This window comes from Pseudophryne corroboree, chromosome 2 (genome assembly GCF_028390025.1).
Source record: "Pseudophryne corroboree isolate aPseCor3 chromosome 2, aPseCor3.hap2, whole genome shotgun sequence".
In the NCBI taxonomy this organism is placed as follows: Eukaryota; Metazoa; Chordata; class Amphibia; order Anura; family Myobatrachidae; genus Pseudophryne; species Pseudophryne corroboree.
Window position 1 is genome coordinate 468,651,754 of NC_086445.1, and position 22,376 is coordinate 468,674,129.

The following is a 22,376-nucleotide window of genomic DNA, read 5'->3' on the forward strand; positions in this document are numbered from 1 at the left end:
AATGGTTTTAGTCACCCTAGGGTGCAATTTTGCTTCGTCATAGTCGACACTGGAATCAGAATCCGTGTCGGTACTAGTGTCTTGTGTTAAGGGACGCTTTTGAGACCCCGACGGGCCCTGTGAGTCGGTCCAATCTGAGGATTGACCGCCTGATGTCCCCCCTAAACCAGCTTTATCAAGCCTTTTATGTAAAGATGCCACACTTGCATGCAACGTATGCCACATGTCCATCCAATCTGGAGTCGGCACAACCGACGGGGACACACCACTCATTTGCTCCACCTCCTCCTTGGAGAAGCCTTCCGCCTCAGACATGTCGACACACCCGTACCGACACCCCACACACACAGGGAATTACCTATAAGGGAACAAAACCCCAACAAGGCCCTTAGGAGAGACAAAGAGAGAGAGTATGCCAGTACACACCCAGCGCTAAAAAACACTGGAATATATGACCAGATAGCGCTGTTATATGTATATAATTGTAATCTCCACTCACTGCGTCGCCAAAGTGCCCCCCTCCTCTTTTTTCCAGCCTGTGAAGCTCAGCAGGGGAGAGAACAGGGAGCCAGCATTTCCTCGTGCAGTCTCTGTGGAGAAAATGGCGCTGGTTAGTGATGAGGATCAAGCCCCGCCCACCCGACGGCGGGCTTCGGTCCCATCAACTTTCTATATAAAAATGGTGGGGGTTAGCGGATTTACTGTGCCACAGCCTAATCCATGCTTATTAATGCCAAATATGAGGAATATTGCTGCCCAGGGCGCCCCCCCCCCCTGCGCCCTGCACCCTTCAGTGCCTGCTTGTGTGTGTGTGACTGGGAGCAATGGCGCGCAGCTTACCGCTGCGCGCTTACCTCATGAAGATCTGATGTCTTCTGCCGCCTGATGTCTTCTTTGCCTTCTCATACTCACCCGGCTTCTATCTTCGGCATCTGTGAGGAGGACGGCGGCGCGGCTCCGGGACGAACCCCAGGTGAGACCTGTGTTCCGACTCCCTCTGGAGCTAATGGTGTCCAGTAGCCTTAGAAGCAGTGCCCAACTTAACAAGCCAGCTCTGCTTCTCTCTCCTCGGTCCCACGATGCAGGGAGCTTGTTGCCAACAGGACTCCCTGAAAATAAAAAACCTAACAAAATTATTTTTCCACAGAAAACTCTGGAGAGCTCTCTGCAGTGCACCCATTCTCCTCTGGGCACAAGATCAAACTGAGGTCTGGAGGAGGGGCATAGAGGGAGGAGCCAGTGCACACCCATAGTCAAAGTTCTTTTTTAGGTGCCCTATCTCCTGCGGAGCCCGTCTATACCCCATGGTCCTTACGGAGTCCCCAGCATCCTCTAGGACGTAAGAGAAAATGGTGCGATCCAGTGAAGGGTTAAGGAGAGAGGTTAACATTTCAGCAAGCCTTAGATCAGGACTGTAATTTACACAGCACAAAGAAAAAACATAAGCCATGTTGAAAAATTACTGTCTTTATTTAAGGAGATTAAAATGTACAGGAGAAACTCCATTTTATTCACAGTTTATAGTAACCTCAGGCTAGTGTCACAAGTGCTTGTTTATTTTCTTTTAGTTATTTTTACATTTCTTATTTTGTTAAAAGAGAACTCTGTTTTTCCAGTAAGATAAATAAGGTGTTAAGAAGCGGTTTGAACCTTGCAAGAAATCTAGAGACACCGTATTGGCCAGAATCTGTGCAGCTACAAATCACCAAAGATTCCTAGAGAATTTTGTACCACTTAATTGAATTGGTCCCCATGCATCCCATGTGGGCGAACAATACAACTCCCCTTCAGCGATCAAATGCTGGTTTTTGTTTTATCCGAAATAGTGTTTCCTACTAAAGCTGTGTGTAACTAAAGGGCCCTACACACTTGGCGATGTTTCCGATTTGGACGATGATCATTTTCAACGATTAACGACATTGTCCAAATTGGCTTGCTATGTTTAACGAGGGAAAACCAACGATGAACGACGCAAAGCCGTGCATCGTTCATTGTTGGTGCCTCCACCCTAAACGACATGAATGATATATGGTTCACTTACGAGCGATATCATTCATATCGCCAGTGTATGTCGCCAAGTGTGTAGAGCCCTGTAAGGTTCTCAACATGTCCTTCTTCTGTCTGGTAAACACAGAGCTCTAAACAAGCCATAGTGACAGCAGCCCTGAGATCAGCAGATCATTGCACACTTTCTACATAATATATTTTATGACTCAGTGAAAGGTCAGTCTTCACTGTTACCAAACAGACATGCACAGTCTTTTGCAGGCTACAGTGTGCTAGAAGTTTGGTGAACCTTTAAGAATTTTGTGACTAAATGTGTTCAAATTTTCAAAGTAATAAAAATAGACAAAAGACAATAACTCAGACAAAAGGATAAACTTTTGATGCAATTATTGATCAAAATGATCAAGCAGCATTAAATAGTACTTCACCAATGAGATGACAACCATCTGTGAGTTTTTGTGGCCCTGCCATATTTAAAAAACAAACCTGAGTCTTCACTAGGATTTTCTGAATGCATACCAGGTCTCAAACAAGTTGTTGCTCATCAGGTAGGAAACATTATTAAACAAAATATAAAATACACTGGGCATCACCAATGCACTATTAGGCAGTTAGTAAACCAATGGAGAAAATTCAACACCACTGTTACTCTCACCAGGACTGGATATCAAACAATAATCCTCCAAAAGCAAAGCATATAATATTGGGATCACAGGGTGCCCTCGTGTAACATGAAATGATCTGCACGCCTCTCTTGCAGTGACTCTCTCCTTATATCCACCACCAGACAAACACTGAATAAGAATAGTGTGGATAGGAACATAACAAGGAGAAAAAGACAATACTCTCCAAGAAGAATATTGTTGCCTGCTTAAAGTTTGCTACAGATGAGCCAGAAGGCTACCGGAAGAATATCCTGTGGATGGCTGATTGTTAAATAGTGCTTTTTGGCTAAGATGAGAAACGTTATGTTTTCACAGAAAAATATTTCTCCCAGCTGTGAAAAGCAGTGGTGAAAGTATCATGGTGTCGCACCATCATTAATGGAACTATGAATTCTGAATTGTGTCAACAATTTCCACAGGAGAATGTCAGGGTGAAATGAAGCTCAACAGAACGGAGTCTTGCAGCAAGACAATACTAAACGTACCAGGCAGTTATTAACAAAATCGACTGAAGCAGAAAAAAATTAGTGTTCTGGAATGTTGGGAGTCCAGACCTTAATCCAACTGAAGTGTTGTGGCTGGACTGTTCATGCAAGGAAGCCCACCTTAATCCATCAGGTGAAACAGCTCTGTAAGGAGTAATAAGCTAAAACAACTCAGTGCTGATTGGCGTGGCCGTCTAACAATTACCGTACACACTGCTGCTCAAGGGAGTCTCACACCAGTTACTGAAATTATAGGTTCACATAACTTCTCAGACAAGAAATCTAATGCTGGATAATATACATCAAAAGATGAATGAAAAACAAAATATTTTATAGTGTGCTACTTGATTTAGTGAGTTCTCTTTATCTAGTTTTAGGACTTCAATGAAGATCTGAACACATAAGATCACATTTATGCAGAACTTTAAAAGGATTCACAAAAGTTCCAGTAACGCTGTCAAATTCTTTTATGCACCAATGGCTAAAGCAGTTATTAAAATAATTGTTCCTTAACAAGCATATTGCTTTTGCTGTTTACCAATGCAACCTGGTTTATATTATCTATTACAAAGCAAAGCAACTATTAATAGTCAGTAGTAATATTTGCCTACGTTGGACAAACCACAAAAATAATATAGGGGGTATTCAATTATCCGCGGTGTTTATGCGGCAGCTAACCGATCGTGCTTCCCGATTCAGTCATCTGGGGGAACCCCACATGCTAAACCCCAGAGGCAGGATTTTTAGCCTAAGGAGCTGCAAGGAAAAATATATGTTGAATGCAGCTCTCTGCATTTAAAGCCTGGGTAATCCCCTTAGATTCCGCATTTTAAGTGGAATCAGTGTGTTTTCACAGGTTTACAGATATTTTACTATGTGTGGAAAAGGCTAATTAATTTAATAGCTTTTCCCTGTGCGGCACAATCAATTAGCTATGGGGTATACCACGTGGCTAATTGAATTCCCCCTTATATGTCCCTAATGAGTAAACCTTAAGACATATCATTGCAATGATCAGTATTTGTGGGGGAAAAAACTAGAGGCACATTTACAAAATGTTGTTTTTGTTCCTCCTGTCGTTTAAAAACTATCGTTCAAAGCCAAGAATATTGGTGAATTGAAAAATAGATATTTAGTAAATCTACCGCCTAAGAGTCAGGTGAAATAAAAAGGCACTGTTTGTTGTAGTTACTATACTACTACTAATTATCATACACAGTACAAGACAGCATATTTGTGCGGGTGAATTGTGATGAGCATTACTATAGTTTGCAGGCCATTGTTAGTAGGTCTCCAATTTCTACCTTCAATGTTGTCAAAAACTACAGTAATCACAGGTACCAGTACATATCAATGCTTCAACTGGGGCTGGATGTTAACACGTGTTATCTTAGAAACAAAAACATCCTTTAGTCAAAGTGTAAAACAAATACTAATCTAATTAAATATATATTTGCTAAATTAAATTGTTGTGCTTTATCTCTGGTAACCTCTGAATAATGCGAAAACTATTAACATTTAACTGCGTCTGACCAAGTAGAGACATGCATGCTAACACAGCACTATTAGAACAACATTTATAAAGTGAATTTAAAAACCAACTTCATAGCACATCTACAGCAGTTGTATTTACACCGATCTTCACATTTGCCAAGAAAACTGAGGTATATAATCATTCTATTGCCAGGATGTGGATTAGAGGTGATTATGTCCTACAAAAGGAAAGCAATCCCTTCTCACTGATGCTGTAAATACCTGTATTCTCAGCTTTCATTTCACTTCCAATACTACTGTACTGCCTTACCTAACTCACGCACGCAGACTGCACTTACTGTACATGCACTCAGACTAGCTATACATATTCTTATGCCCAGCAGCTGTGTTAATGGATCAAGGTGCTTAATTGTGGTTAAATAATCACTCAAGTAAACAGAACAAAACAAATCAATAAAAAACATTGGTAAATAGTCTCTTTGTAGATCACTTTGTACTAGTGCTAAACTTACAATCAGAGTAAACGGGCAATCAACATGATCTAAGACACTGTCCAGAGTGAGTCACAAAAACAAACACAGCAGAGACATGTACCAAAAATGACTACGGCTAATAGCAAACAGGTGTTTGCTTGTATTATGAAAACGACAGTATATACATTAAAATATAATTGACAGTATATTTTTCTTCTGCATTGGTTTTTCATAAAGAATCTCAACTGTATTTAAGCTTTCATCTATATAAAATGGGGACAGCAAGTGAAATCAGACAAAAAGACCACCCACTATCTTTCACAGAGTACATTCTAAACATACTACGCACCTGCTAAAAAGAGGTTTAATCAAGGTTCACATACATTCTTTGGTTTATATTAGAATATGTACCATGATATAGATATAAAATATGTCATACATAATTTCATTTTTAGATTTTTTTTTTTTTTAGGAGTATGGAAACCAATATTTACAGAAAATGAAAGTAGATGTAAACATTCCTTCTTCCATGCAGTTGTACTATAAAGGTTACTGTGGTGAAGAAGAAGGCTATAGTACACTGATGAAAGCATGGCATACAGTATGTACACGTATAGTAACTGTTTTGTGCAGCACTGCAGAATCCCGGCCGTATTCCAATCCTCATAGCTAAGTAGGCACTCTGAAATGTTTCCATTTGAAAAGGTAAACGGGAGACTCCAGTTTCATAACCCAAACGACATAATTGATACAGTAACACATACATTTGTTAAACTTGATAGTGCAAATCTTAAATGACAACTTTCATTTCACGCCATTGGTGTACTACCGGAGTCCTGACCAGCTGTGCAGGTAAGAGGCCCAACCAGCAGGTTGGGCAGCAGATTCCTCCTCACCTGTACAAGAAAAGACATAGGAAAAACATTAGGTATGAATGAGTACACGGTGCTTCCCACAAGCTTATGATGCTGTAATTACTGGGGCTACAGCTCCCCTGACATGGTTACTTCCATTGTTATTATGTCTCGCATATGTGGCCTACCCTGAGCAATGGCAAACAGTTTTCCTTTCTCTTCAGGACTGAGCTGCAGCATTGTGTCTATGACTGGAAGGAGACGTTGCCTCTCGCTGCCTGCCTTGAGGAAAATGAACTGAAGAAGAACGTTTTTCAGATACTCCAAATTTGCCACAGACTTTTCTCTCTCCTGATTCCTTTCAAGGCGCCGAATTTCATTCTTGAGGAGCTACAAGAAATGAGTTACAACATAATGTGTAAATGGGTCTAGTATTTGTATAATGACAGGACTTCTTACAGTTGGTAGTATACACAATGCTTTACAATAGAGAGAAAAGAATTGCGATTACCCATGTGTGCCAGTGACTTACAGTTATTTGTTCCATAAGCATGGCATTGGTGGCCTCTGTCTCATGCAGGAGACCACTCAGATGGTCAACGCTCTTTGATGTTGTATTGAGTTTCTCCACCAGTTCTTCTTTAGAAAGTTCTGGCTGCCACTGGGGAGACTCTAGAACTGGAAGCAGAGGAGGCAATTAAGTAAACCAAAATATATTTCTCAAATTATGTTATCTATCAAATCATTTTAAAATCTTCTACACACACTCAGTAATGAGAAAAGAACAAGTACACCCTTCCATTTCCAATAAGGGTCACTTGAGCCAAGTATGTCTTATAAAGGGCATTTCATTATCTGATCAACAGGAAGTGTTGGCACCTTTAAATAAAATCAGAACCTCTGGCAGTTCAGTCTGGAGGATATAATGTTAACACCATGCCAAGGAGAAAATCTGTTATGCCAGAGAAGCAGCTATTGCTGCTCATCAGTCTGCAAAATGTTATAAGGTCATTTCCCAATAACTTGGCCCACCATTCTATATAGAGAAAGATTTACATATGGATAACATATATGATTCAGGGCAGCGTGTGTCCTAGCAACATTTCCCAAAAATTAAACCACATGAACCTCTAAGAAATCACAAGCAACCAAATAAGCTACATCCAGAATTGTAAAAACCTGTGCCGATACAATATATATCTGACAATCTAAGGGGGAGATGTACTAAACAGTGAAAAGAATGGAGGAGTGGGTCAGTGGAGAAGTTGCCCATGGCAAACAATCAGCTGCTCTGTATAATTTTATAGTATGCAAATTATAAATGTTACTTCAATGCTGATTGGTTGCCATGGGCAATTTCTCCACTGAATCACTTCACTCTTTTTACCGCTTAGTACATCTACCCCTGAGACTCTACCATCACAAGAGTGAATCTGTTGCCAGCAGGTGATGATTTTGGACTGTACTACTTACACCAGAGTGTTCATGAGGAAAATGTAAGGCCATTATAGATAACCTATACCATGAATGGCCTTATATACGGTCGAGTCACATTATTATGACCTCCTACATTTAACATCGGCAGTGCATATCCAATGAAGTATGTCATGTGTCATGCGCTGCCCTGGTGGGAATATAAGGTGTATGATAGGTCGTCTGCACACATATCACTCATTGCTGTCATGGGTAAAAAGGGGAAATTTATCCAAACTGCAAAAAGGGATGATTATTGGCTTTCTGGGCAAGGGTGGTAGTATTTCTGAAATAGCTGCAGTGAAGGTGTATCGTGATTGGACAAGTGGCACAATTGTGAATAACCAACGTGGAAACTGCGAAGTGCCACGTACTACTGACAAAAGAGAGGTGAACGTCTGTTAAGAAGGTGCGTGAGGGCTGACCAAAACGGTACAGTTAAGCAGCTCACTGTCAAAATTAACCTGGGGACTACCAGACGTGTGTCTAAAACGACCAGCTGCTGTCCGCGCTGTACTCGGTGATTACTCTGGCTATTAGCTGGTGGTCATAATAATGTGACTCGACCGTGTATATAGGGGTTTGCATGGGAAATTTAATTAGGATCAATATGGTTGAAAACAAAAAAAATTGTGTTATGGTAGACGTACCATGGTTAACACACTTTCTGCGAGGTACATTGGTTCCACAGGAAAACATTGGGGTGTAGAGTGGATCTTGATCCAGAGGCACCAACAGGCTAAAGCTTTACGCTGTCCCAGGATCCATTGGGGCCTCCCCTATAAACCCCGATTCCAGGCACTGAGAGCTCAGTTTCGTTTACCAGTCCAATGCAGGTGCAGGCAAGAGAGAAGGTAGATGTTAGTCACATAGAACCACATTCTCACGACAGGAGAAGGTACCAGCGGCTAATGCCATACAAACCCAAAGAAGCTAGGTGCGTCAATGGGGGCGCCCTTTGGAACCAATGTACCTCGAAGTAAGAGTGTTAACCATGGTAAATCTACCATAACACTCCTTTTCTGCAGCATGATACATTGGTTTCCACAGGAAAACATTGGGGATGTCCTAAAGCAGTTCCTCAAAGGAGGGGACGCGCCTTAGCCGGTATGAGAACCCGGCGTCCAAAGGAAGCATCCTGGAAAGCGTAAAGTATCAAAGGCATAGAACCTAATAAACGTGATCACCGAGGACCACGTAGCCGCCTTGCACAATTGTTTTACGGAGGTCCCATGGCGGGCCGCCCAAGCAGGTCCAACAGACCAAGTAGAATGGGCTTTAATGGCAGCAGGAGCTGCGAGTCCAGCCTGCGCATAAGCTTGTGCAATCACCATTCTAACCCATCTGGCCAAGGCCTGCTTATTCGCAGGCCAGCCACATTTGTGGAAAGCAAACTGGACAAAAAGGGATTCTGACCTCCTGATAGAGGCAGTCCTCTCCACATAAAAACGGAGAGCTCTTACAACATCCAAAGAACGCTATTTGGAAGACAAATCTGAAGAGATAAAGGCCGGAACCACAATCTCTTGGTTAAGGTGAAAAGATGACACCACCTTAGGCAAATAACCCGGTAGACAAAGATATAGGGGAGAAAGATATCTCCAGTGGTATGCCAATCCCACTCTCCCGGCGCTGCTCAATAAACTTTAATAATTATAAAAAAAAAATATTTATTTTTTTGAAGGTATAAAAATTTGTTATTTCGTATAAATGAACAGCAGCGTCTGTTTTGAGACTTGGTTAGGGTCTCTAGCATAGACAAAATAATATAGATTTAAGAAAACATCGCGCTGTTAAAAATTAAGATAATAATAATAATAATAATAATAATAATAATTGTTATACTAATAATTATTGGGCTGTGAAGTTGTCAAGAATGAGGTCGGGAGACTGTTTATACACAATAAAATACTTTATTTTAAATCAATTCTGCACCATAAATATAAAATATATGTATATAAGTAAGATTTCTATGCAAGCATCAGACATTTATGATCATAGCACATTCCTAGAACTGTAGATAAATGTAGCTATAGTAGCAGCTCAGATGAATGTGTTATACTGTATCTAAGTAGATACGTGTCCTTTTAAAGACAATATGTGTCGGATTGTATTCCTTTACAGGATCCACACGGGTATAACGGATGGCTTTATATGCCGGCGTCCCGGCTGTAATAGTTAGTTCTGGATAAGCTGAGAATTAGATAGTTACCGCCTGTGGCTGTCACTATGTGACTGAGAGCGTCCTTCCTTTCCCGGTGGTAAGGCTGTCACCGCCCCGGGCGTGCTGTATCAGGTGTCCGTAAATGAAATGGAAGACAGGGTACTCACAATTCGTTCTCACTGAGATTGCGTGCCGTCTTCTCTCTCCCGGTGGTGAGGCCGTCACCGCTCCGGGTATGTTGCTCCAAATGTCCGTAATTGTAACCCACCGATATCCTGCTGTCAATGTATTACAGCGCAATGCTGTTAGGCAGACAGGTTACCAAGTAGGAGGGGTGGCAATGTGGAAGGTTCTCAGTAATGATGATGCGGCTGCAAAATCTCTATAAAGCTTTCAAAGGCCAATTCCGTTTCTCCCAGTGGATCAAAGCACTGCTGGGTGTTCCAATGTAGCGTCAACGCGTTTCGTCCCACAATGCACTGGGACTTCCTCAAGACTGCCATTTGGTTACAATGTTCCTTTCTTATATAGCCAGCAATGATCCCTGATTAATTAATTAATTGCAGCTGTTAACACTAAATTGGTTTTAAAACCACACACAATCTCTGGGTTTTCATATATGTCAGTATTCATTCAATTCCTGATGCTTATTAAACTATCATACTGATTATAAAATTAAATATTTAACACAAATAGTAAATAGATACAAACAATATAATAAAAAATATAATAAAAAAGGTCTCCCAACCTTAGACTTTAGTTATTTCAGACCTGCATAAAGCATTTATATCTTTAGTAAATCCCAGCTGAATAGAATTTCACGCAATCAGATGTTGAGGCTAATATTCACTGCCACAATTGAAAAAGAAAAACAAAAGGAAAAGAAGAGGTGATATTGGTAATGAGATATACCAAAAAATGTATATATATATATATATATATATATATATATATATATATGTACACATATACATATATATACATATGGAAAAAATATATATATGGAAAAAAAAAAATATATATATATATATGAGATAAAAATAACAAAAAATATATATATGAATAAAAACAAAATATTCTTAATTATAATTGTACGTAATATATATACTTCAAAAAGACAAATGATATGAACATAATAGATTGAGTGAACCTTCATCTAAAAAATATATTTAATGGTCTTTCACTTAACTAGATGTTCTAGAATATACAATTAGCTATATAGAAAAGAGCATTTTGCTAGAGTGGAGGACTTTTGCTATTTATAATAGGGAATGGAAAACAAAGGAGAGAAGGGGAAAAAAATATACATATATATATATACATATACACATATATATATATATATATATATATATATAAGGGGGATATTTCAAAACTGCTTATATCTCAATGTGTCTTATTTAATGTTCAATACCTTATCTTTAATAATAAGAATTTACTTACCGATAATTCTATTTCTCGGAGTCCGTAGTGGATGCTGGGGTTCCTGAAAGGACCATGGGGAATAGCGGCTCCGCAGGAGACAGGGCACAAAAGTAAAGCTTTCCGATCAGGTGGTGTGCACTGGCTCCTCCCCCTATGACCCTCCTCCAAGCCAGTTAGGTACTGTGCCCGGACGAGCGTACACAATAAGGGAGGAATTTTGAATCCCGGGTAAGACTCATACCAGCCACACCAATCACACCGTACAACTTGTGATCTAAACCCAGTTAACAGTATGATAACAGCGGAGCCTCTGAAAAGATGGCTCACAACAATAATAACCCGATTTTTGTAACTATGTACAAGTATTGCAGATAATCCGCACTTGGGATGGGCGCCCAGCATCCACTACGGACTCCGAGAAATAGAATTATCGGTAAGTAAATTCTTATTTTCTCTATCGTCCTAGTGGATGCTGGGGTTCCTGAAAGGACCATGGGGATTATACCAAAGCTCCCAAACGGGCGGGAGAGTGCGGATGACTCTGCAGCACCGAATGAGAGAACTCCAGGTCCTCCTTAGCCAGGGTATCAAATTTGTAGAATTTAGCAAACGTGTTTGCCCCTGACCAAGTAGCTGCTCGGCAAAGTTTTAAAGCCGAGACCCCTCGGGCAGCCGCCCAAGATGAGCCCACCTTCCTTGTGGAATGGGCATTTACATATTTTGGCTGTGGCAGGCCTGCCACAGAATATGCAAGCTGAATTGTATTACACATCCAACTAGCAATAGTCTGCTTAGAAGCAAGAGCACCCAGTTTGTTGGGTGCATACAGGATAACAGCAAGTCAGTTTTCCTGACTCCAGCCGTCCTGGAACATATTTTCAGGGCCCTGACAACATCTAGCAACTTGGAGTCCTCCAAGTCCCTAGTAGGTGCAAGGCACCACAATAAGCTGGTTCAGGTGAAACACTGACACCACCTTAGGGAGAGAACTGGGGACGAGTCCGCAGCTCTGCCCTGTCCGAATGGACAAACAGATATGGGCTTTTTTTGAGAAAAAACCACCAATTTGACACTCGCCTGGTCCAGGCCAGGGCCAAGAGCATGGTCACTTTTCATGTGAGATGCTTCAAATCCACAGATTTGACTGGTTTTAAACCAATGTGATTTGAGGAATCCCAGAACTACGTTGAGATCCCACAGTGCCACTGGAGGCACAAAAGGGGGGTTGTATATGCAATACTCCCTTGACAAACTTCTGGACTTCAGGAACTGAAGCCAATTCTTTCTGGAAGAAAATCGACAGGGCCGAAATTTGAACCTTAATGGACCCCAATTTGAGGCCCATAGACACTCCTGTTTGCAGGAAATGCAGGAAACGACCGAGTTGAAATTTCTTTGTGGGGCCTTCCTGGCCTCACACCACGCAACATATTTTCGCCACATGTGGTGATAATGTTGTGCGGTCACCTCCTATCTGGCTTTGACCAGGGTAGGAATGACCTCTTCCGGAATGCCTTTTTCCCTTAGGATCCGGCTTTCCACCGCCATGCCGACAAACGCAGCTGCGGTAAGTCTTGGAACAGACATGGTACTTGCTGAAGCAAGTCCCTTCTTAGCGGCAGAGGCCATAAGACCTCTGTAAGCATCTCTTGAAGTTCCGGGTACCAAGTCCTTCTTGGCCAATCCGGAGCCATGAGTATAGTTCTTACCCCTCTACGTCTTATAATTCTCAGCACCTTAGGTATGAGAAGCAGAGGAGGGAACACATACACCGACTGGTACACCCACGGTGTTACCAGAACGTCCACAGCTATTGCCTGAGGGTCTCTTGACCTGGCGCAATACCTGTCCCGTTTTTTGTTCAGACGGGACGCCATCGTGTCCACCTTTGGTATTTCCCAACGGTTTACAATCATGTGGAAAAAACTTCCCGATGAAGTTTCCACTCTCCCGGGTGGAGGTCGTGCCTGCTGAGGAAGTCTGCTTCCCAGTTTCCATTCCCGGGATGAAACACTGCTGACAGTGCTATCACATGATTTTCCGCCCAGCGAAAAGTCCTTGCAGTTTTTGCCATTGCCCTCCTGATTCTTGTGTCGCCCTGTCTGTTTACGTGGGCGACTGCCGTGATGTTTTTCCCACTGGATCAATACCGGCTGACCTTGAAGCAGAGGTCTTGCTAAGCTTAGAGCATTATAAATTTACCCTTAGCTCCAGTATATTTATGTGGAGAAAAGTCTCCAGACTTGATCATACTCCCTGGAAATTTTTTCCTTGTGTGACTGCTCCCCAGCCTCTCGGGCTGGGCTCCGTGGTCACCAGCATCCAAACCTGAATGCCGAATCTGCGGCCCTCTAGAAGATGAGCACTCTATAACCACCACAGGAGAGACACCCTTGTCCTTGGATATAGGGTTATCCGCTGATGCATCTGAAGATGCGATCCGGACCATTTGTCCAGCAGATCCCACCGAAAAGTTCTTGCGTGAAATCTGCCGAATGGAATTGCTTCGTAGGAAGCCACCATTTTTACCAGGACCCTTGTGCAATGATGCACTGTTTTTAGGAGGTTCCTGACTAGCTCGGATAACTCCCTGGCTTTCTCTTCCGGGAGAAACACCTTTTTCTGGACTGTGTCCAGAATCATCCCTAGGCACAGCAGACGTGTCGTCGGGATCAGCTGCGATTTTGGAATATTTAGAATCCACCCGTGCTGTTGTAGCAGTATCCGAGATAGTGCTACTCCGACCTCCAACTGTTCCCTGGACTATGCCCTTATCAGGAGATCGTCCAAGTAAGGGATAATTAAGACGCCTTTTCTTCGAAGAAGAATCATCATTTCGGCCATTACCTTGGTAAAGACCCGGGGTGCCGTGGACAATCCAAACGGCAGCGTCTGAAACTGATAGTGACAGTTCTGCACCACGAACCTGAGGTACCCTTAGTGAGAAGGGCAAATTTGGGACCTAGAGGTAAGCATCCCTGATGTCCCGGGACACTATATAGTCCCCTTCTTCCTGGTTCGTTATCACTGCTCTGAGTGACTCCATCTTGATTTGAACCTTTGTAAGTGTTCAAAAATTTTTTTAGAATAAGTCTCACCTAGCCTTCTGGCTTCAGTACCACAATATAGTGTGGAATAATACCCCTTTTCTTGTAGTAGGAGGGGTAATTTAATTATCACCTGCTGGGAATACAGCTTGTGAATTTTTTCCCATACTGCCTCCTTGTCGGAGGGAGACCTTGGTAAAGCAGACTTCAGGAGCCTGCGAAGGGGAAACGTCTCGACATTCCAATCTGTACCCCTGGGATACTACTTGTAGGATCCAGGGGTCCTGTACGGTCTCAGCGCCATGCTGAGAACTTGTCAGAAGCGGTGGAACGCTTCTGTTCCCGGGAATGGGCTGCCTGCTGCAGTCTTCTTCCCTTTCCTCTATCCCTGGGCAGATATGATCTTATAGGGACGAAAGGACTGAGGCTGAAAAGACGGTGTCTTTTTCTGCAGAGATGTGACTTAGGGTAAAAACGGCGGATTTTCCAGCAGTTGCCGTGGCCACCAGGTCCGATGGACCGACCCCAAATAACTCCTCTTCCTTTATACGGCAATACACCTTTGTGCCGTTTGGAATCTGCATCACCTGACCACTGTCGTGTCCATAACATCTTCTGGCAGATATGGACATCGCATTTACTCTTGATGCCAGAGTGCAAATATCCCTCTGTGCATCTCGCATATATAGAAATGCATCCTTTAAATGCTCTATAGTCAATAAAATACTGTCCCTGTCAAGGGTATCAATATTTTTAGTCAGGGAATCCGACCAAGCCACCCCAGCTCTGCACATCCAGGCTGAGGCGATCGCTGGTCGCAGTATAACACCAGTATGTGTGTATATACTTTTTATGATATTTTCCAGCCTCCTGTCAGCTGGTCCTTGAGGACGGCCCTATCTATAGACGGTACCGCCACTTGTTTTGATAAGCGTGTGAGCGCCTTATCCACCCTAAGGGGTGTTTCCCAACGCGCCCTAACTTCTGGCGGGAAAGGGTATACCGCCCATAATTTTCTATCGGGGGGAACCCACGCATCATCACACACTTTATTTAATTTATCTGATTCAGGAAAAACTACGGTAGTTTTTTCACATCCCACATAATACCCTCTTTTGTGGTACTTGTAGTATCAGAAATATGAAACACCTCCTTCATTGCCTTTAACGTGTGGCCCTAATAAGGAATACGTTTGTTTATTCACCGTCGACACTGGATTCAGTGTCCCTGTCTGTGTCTGTGTCGACCGACTAAAGTAAACGGGCGTTTTAAAACCCCTGACGGTGTTTTTGAGACGTCTGGACCGGTACTAATTGTTTGTCGGCCGTCTCATGTCGTCAACCGACCTTGCAGCGTGTTGACATTATCACGTAATTCCCTAAATAAGCCATCCATTCCGGTGTCGACTCCCTAGAGAGTGACATCACCATTACAGGCAATTGCTCCGCCTCCTCACCAACATCGTCCTCATACATGTCGACACACACGTACCGACACACAGCACACACACAGGGAATGCTCTGATAGAGGACAGGACCCACTAGCCCTTTGGAGAGACAGAGGGAGAGTTTACCAGCACACACCAAAAACGCAATAATTATATAGGGACAACCTTATATAAGTGTTTTCCCTTATAGCATCTTTTTTATATATTTCTAACGCCAATTTAGTGCCCCCCCTCTCTGTTTTAACCCTGTTTCTGTAGTGCAGTGCAGGGGAGAGCCTGGGAGCCTTCCCTCCAGCCTTTCTGTGAGGGAAAATGGCGCTGTGTGCTGAGGAGATAGGCCCCGCCCCTTTTTCGGCGGCCTCGTCTCCCGCTCTTAACGGATTCTGGCAGGGGTTAAATATCTCCATATAGCCTCCGGAGGCTATATGTGAGGTATTTTTAGCCAAAATAGGTATTCATTTGCCTCCCAGGGCGCCCCCCTCCCAGCGCCCTGCACCCTCAGTGACTGCCGTGTGAAGTGTGCTGAGAGGAAAATGGCGCACAGCTGCAGTGCTGTGCGCTACCTTTAGAAGACTGAGGAGTCTTCTGCCGCCGATTCTGGACCTCTTCTTACTTCAGCATCTGCAAGGGGGCCGGCGGCAAGGCTCCGGTGACCATCCAGGCTGTACCTGTGATCGTCCCTCTGGAGCTGATGTCCAGTAGCCAAGAAGCCAATCCATCCTGCACGCAGGTGAGTTCACTTCTTCTCCCCTAAGTCCCTCGTTGCAGTGATCCTGTTGCCAGCAGGACTCACTGTAAAATAAAAAACCTAAGCTAAACTTTTCTAAGCAGCTCTTTAGGAGAGCCACCTAGATTGCACCCTTCTCGGCCGGGCACAAAAATCTAACTGGCTTGGAGGAGGGTCATAGGGGGAGGAGCCAGTGCACACCACCTGATCGGAAAGCTTTACTTTTGTGCCCTGTCTCCTGCGGAGCCGCTATTCCCCATGGTCCTTTCAGGAACCCCAGCATCCACTAGGACGATAGAGAAATTTATTATTTGGTATTTGAGCCAAACTCTACCTACACCTGTGTTCAATCATCAAGACATGTATAGTCAAGTGCCTCATTTAAACCCTTCGGTATGAGAGTCTCTAATTTAAATATCCAGGAAGACTCACCAATACACAATTGTCTGAATCTGTTTCCACCTCTTTTTGTGTTTATAAATCTTTCAACTACTACAATAGACAGACCCATGGGATTTCCTCCATGATGTTTTGCAAAATGACGCGATACACTATGTGTCATTTTCTTATTTATGATGTTACATCTATGTTCCCTAAATCTGCTCTTTATACTCCTGGTGGTCCTTCCTACATATTGTAGGGAACATGGACATTGTAAAACGTAGACACAGTAGGTAGACTCACAATTGATATATTGTTTTATATCGAAAGTGTCCCCATTTGAACTTGAAGTTATACTAGTAGTTTTATTAAGCATGAATTTACACGTTAGACAGATCGTCTTATTACATCTATATGATCCCACCATTTTAGTTGTTAGCCAGTTCTTTGGGTTTTCTGTTTCTTCTAAAGATTTTAATATACTTGGGGCTAATATATTTCCCAAGTTAGTGTTCTTTTTAAATACTACTACTGGTTTTTTTCCAATAGCATTCCTCAAAATTGGATCTTGTTCTAGTAGCACAAAATTTTTACAGATAATCTTCTTAATTTCTTTTGATTTATTATTAAATTTAGATAGAAAAAGGATGTTTTCATGTTCTTCTTCCTTTTGACTAAGGGTTTTTGCCTCTCCTGTGCTAATAGTAGATGTTTTCATGCTTGAGCTAAATGATGTTCCTTTCATGATCTTGTTGGAAGATTGCATGCTTAGTAGATCTTTTCTGCATATCTTCTTCGCATATTTTCTGGCATTGTTTAAAAGATTGTCAGGATATCCTCTTCTCTTAAAATGCCCTAACATAATTTCCATTTGAGAATGGAAATCTTCATCCCCTGCACAGTTTCTTCTAAGGCGCACTATCTGATTTTTTGGGATATTTTTGATCCACGGTCTGTGGTGACTACTCATATAGTGTAAATAATTGGATGCTCCTACTGATTTCATGTGATTGGATGGGATAATGATATTATCCCTAGCAGAGAGTGCAATATCCAGAAATACTGTATTCTCAAAACTGAAAGTGTGAGTGAATTTTAAATTAAATTCATTCCTATTTAGATACTCAACAAATTCGAGTGCTCGGTGATAACCCCCTTTCCAAATAATAAATAAATCATCAATAAAACGGCCATAGAGGACCAGATCATCTCTGTATGGACCGCCCCAAATTAGTAACTCCTCAAGGCGGCCCATATAGAGATTCGCAAAACTCGGTGCAAATCTGGTCCCCATAATAAATATTAAAGATAAGGTATTGAACATTAAATAAGACACATTGAGATATAAGCAGTTTTGAAATTTCCCCCTTATATATATATATATATATATATATATGTGTATATGTACATATGTATATATATATATATGTATATTTTTTTCCCCTTCTCTCCTTTGTTTTCCATTCCCTATTATAAATAGCAAAAGTCCTCCACTCTAGCAAAATGCTCTTTTCTATATAGCTAATTGTATATTCTAGAACATCTAGTTAAGTGAAAGACCATTAAATATATTTTTTAGATGAAGGTTCACTCAATCTATTATATTCATATCATTTGTCTTTTTGAAGTATATATATTATGTACAATTATAATTAAGAATATTTTGTTTTTATTCATATATATATCTTTTGTTATAATTTTTATCTCATATATATATATATATTTTTTTTTTTCCATATATATATTTTTTCCACATGTATATATATGTATATGTGTACATGTACATATATATATATATATATATATATATATATATATACATACATACACATTTTTTGGTATATCTCATTACCAATATCACCTCTTCTTTTCCTTTTGTTTTTCTTTTTCAATTGTGGCAGTGAATATTAGCCTCAACATCTGATTGCGTGAAATTCTATTCAGCTGGGATTTACTAAAGATATAAATGCTTTATGCAGGTCTGAAATAACTAAAGTCTAAGGTTGGGAGACCTTTTTTATTATATTTTTTATTATATTGTTTGTATCTATTTACTATTTGTGTTAAATATTTAATTTTATAATCAGTATGATAGTTTTATAAGCATCAGGAATTGAATGAATACTGACATATATGAAAACCCAGAGATTGTGTGTGGTTTTAAAACCAATTTAGTGTTAACAGCTGCAATTAATGAATTAATCAGGGATCATTGCTGGCTATATAAAAAAGGAACATTGTAACCAAATGGCAGTCTTGAGGAAGTCCCAGTGCATTGTGGGACGAAACGCGTTGACGCTACATTGGAACACCCAGCAGTGCTTTGATCCACTGGGAGAAACGGAATTGGCCTTTGAAAGCTTTATAGAGATTTTGCAGCCGCATCATCATTACTGAGCACCTTCCACATTGCCACCCCTCCTACTTGGTAACCTGTCTGCCTAACAGCATTGCGCTGTAATACATTGACAGCAGGATATCGGTGGGTTACAATTACGGACATTTGGAGCAACATACCCGGAGCGGTGACGGCCTCACCACCGGGAGAGAGAAGACGGCACGCAATCTCAGTGAGAACGAATTGTGAGTACCCTGTCTTCCATTTCATTTACGGACACCTGATACACCACGCCCGGGGCGGTGACAGCCTTACCACCGGGAAAGGAAGGACGCTCTCAGTCACATAGTGACAGCCACAGGCGGTAACTATCTAATTCTCAGCTTATCCAGAACTAACTATTACACCTGGGACGCCGGCATATAAAGCCATCCGTTATACCCGTGTGGATCCTGTAAAGGAATACAATCCGACACATATTGTCTTTAAAAGGACACGTTGTATCTACTTAGATACAGTATAACACATTCATCTGAGCTGCTACTATAGCTACATTTATCTACAGTTCTAGGAATGTGCTATGATCATAAATGTCTGATGCTTGCATAGAAATCTTACTTATATACATATATTTTATATTTATGGTGCAGAATTGATTTAAAATAAAAAGTATTTTATTGTGTATAAACAGTCTCCCGACCTCATTCTTGACAACTTCACAGCCCAATAATTATTAGTATAACAATTATTATTATTATTATTATCTTAATTTTTAACAGCGCGATGTTTTCTTAAATCTATAAATAACCCGTTAGAGTTCGTAGAACTGCCCGGTCATGGTGAAAAATCAAATAGGGTGGATGACAGGACAAAGCGCCTAAGTCCGACACCCGTCTTGCAGAGGCAATGGCCAGCAAAAACAGGACCTTGGCCGTGAGCCATTTAAGGTCCGCCAACTCAAGAGGTTCAAATGAAGACTCTTGCAGGGCTTTTAGTACAACAGTTAAATCCCATGGAGCCATAGGAGGGACATAGGGAGGCTGAATCCTAAGTACGCCCTGAGTGAAAGAATGAACGTCAGGTATAGACGCAATTTTTCTCTGAAACCATACCAACAAGGCAGATATGTGAACCTTGAGGGAGGCCAGAGGGTGACCTAAGTCAAGGCATCGTTGCAGAAAAGCCAGAATTCTGGAAGTTCTGAACGTAGAGACATCATAATTCTTATCAGCACACCCTGTGAAGTAAGAATTCCAAATCCTGTAATAAATCCAGGCAGAGGCCGGTTTGCGGGCTTTCAACAGTCTGGATAACCGCCTCAGAAAAACCTTTGGCCCACAGGAGTGATGCTTCAACAACCACGCCGTCAAAGCCAGTCTGGCCAGGTTTGGGTAGACAAAAGGACCCTGTAGGAGGAGGTCCGGGAGCTGAGGAAGGGGATTCTCTGTCGACAGACCCTGTAGGTCTGAGAACCATTGCCTTCAAGGAAACGCAGGAGCGATTAGTAGTAGTATTCTTCCTTCTTGTCTGGACTTCCGTATTAGCCTAGGTAGGAGTGACACTGGAGGAACACGTAGGGCAGCCGAAAGATCCATGGAACCGCCAGTGCGTCCACGACCGCTGCTTGAGGATCCCTGGTCCTTGATCCGAAGACCGGAACTTTGTGATTGTGTTGAAACGCCATTAAGTCTACGTCTGGTAGGCCCCATCTGTCCACTGGGAGTTGAAAGACTTCCGGATGAAGACTCCACTCTTCGGCATGCATGTCCTGGCGAATGAGTTAGTCCGCTACCCAGTTTAGGACGCCCAGAATGAACACTGCCAATATAAAGGATTTTTAACACTTCCATCATTGCCATGCGGCTTTGAGTGCCGCTTTGATGGTTTATGTATGTCACCGTGGTGGCGCTGTCTGATCGTACTTGAACAGACCTGTTCTGTACCAGAGGCAAGGCAAGAGATAATGCCTTTTACAACACCCTCAACTCCTGGATGTTTATTAGGAGGAATTATTCCTCCTTGGTCCAACGACCCTGAAACGAGTGTTGATCCAACTCCGCACCCCATCCCCTCAGACTGGCGTCCGTGGTCAACAGGACGCAGTCGGGGATCCAGAAGGGACGGCCCTTGCTTAATCGCTGGTCCTGTAACCATTAGGTCAGCGACAGACGAACCTCCGGATTCAAAGTAATCATCTGAGATCTAATACGATGAGGTAGGCCTTCCCATTTGGAAAGGATTAATCTCTGTAGTGGTGGGAATGAAATTGAGCGTACTCTACCATGTTGAATGTACTTGCAACGACACTCTGGGGCGACAAAGGAAGCATCTTATCCTGTCCTGAAGCTTCAGGACCTTTTCTGGAGACAGGAACAGCCGTTGACTGTGTGTGTCCTGAAGTGCCCCCAGGTGCACCATGCTCAAGCTGGGACCTTCGAGGACTTATTCCAATTGATAAGACACCCGTGGGCTTGCAGGAAGTTTACAGTCAGTTACAGACGACTGAGGAGAACATCGTGGGAATTTGCCAGAATCAACAGGTGGTCCAGATATGTCACTATTCTGATCCCCTGGTGACAGATGTCCCGTCATCATGGCCATGACCTTGGTGAAGATCCGAGGAGCCGTAGCCAGTCCACGTGGTAAAGCCTGGAATTGAAAGTGTAGTCTGCCATTAGCAAACCGCAGAAACTGCAGGTGTGACATGGCAATAGGTATATGCAGGTATGCATCCTGTATATTCAGGGATACCATATAGTCTCCGGGTTCCATAGCCAGTATAATTGAGCGTAGTGTTTCCATACAAAATCTGGACACTCAACAAACTTGCTCAGGGATTTGATGTTGAGTATAGGCTGGATTTGGTTTTGGGACAAGAAACAGGGTCGAGTAATAACCTCTGCCTCTCAGGGACTGAGGTACCGGCACAAACACTCATGTACTCAGGAGAGAACTGACACTCGTCTGCAAAGCTTGGACATTTAACGGATCTGAAGGTAGAATCGTGGTGCAAAACTGGCGAGGGGGATGTCTCATGAAAGAGGCAGCGTACCCGAGAGAGATAACTTCCAGCACCAAAGCATCTGAAGTGGTCATTAACCAGACCTGGGGTCTCCCAGGGGAAAGGCCCGCCCCGTCATGCAACAGGCTTGTCTTGTCTAGAAGCAGGCTGACGGGCTGCACAGGATTGTTTGGCCTTGGGCTTTGTGGTTTTGGGAGCACGAGATTGTCTTTGGAATGCCTGTCCTTTTGCTTTCCCTTGAGGCCGAAAGGAATGAAAGGTGGAACCTTGCCTTTTGTGCAGAAGGATTTGTATTTGATAGGAAAGCAGACAATTTTATTCAGGTCTTCATCAAACAAAATGTCCCCAGTGAAGGGGAGTACCTCCATGGTCTT

General features: G+C 42.4%; 1 protein-coding gene across 2 annotated transcripts in view; it reads right to left on the minus strand.

Annotated features, from left to right (window-relative positions):
- Positions 1-1,451: 1,451 nt before the first annotated feature.
- The window catches only part of GCC2 (GRIP and coiled-coil domain containing 2), a 244,476-nt gene continuing 223,551 nt past the window's right edge, over positions 1,452-22,376 (minus strand). For both annotated transcript variants that reach the window (XM_063953814.1, XM_063953812.1), the window contains exons 21-23: positions 6,511-6,656; positions 6,167-6,368; positions 1,452-6,020 (exon numbers count right to left, since the gene is read on the minus strand). In XM_063953814.1, coding sequence (XP_063809884.1) covers positions 5,950-6,020; positions 6,167-6,368; positions 6,511-6,656 — 419 coding nt within the window. In that variant the 3' untranslated portion in view covers positions 1,452-5,949. The remainder of the gene's footprint in view (positions 6,021-6,166; positions 6,369-6,510; positions 6,657-22,376) is intronic.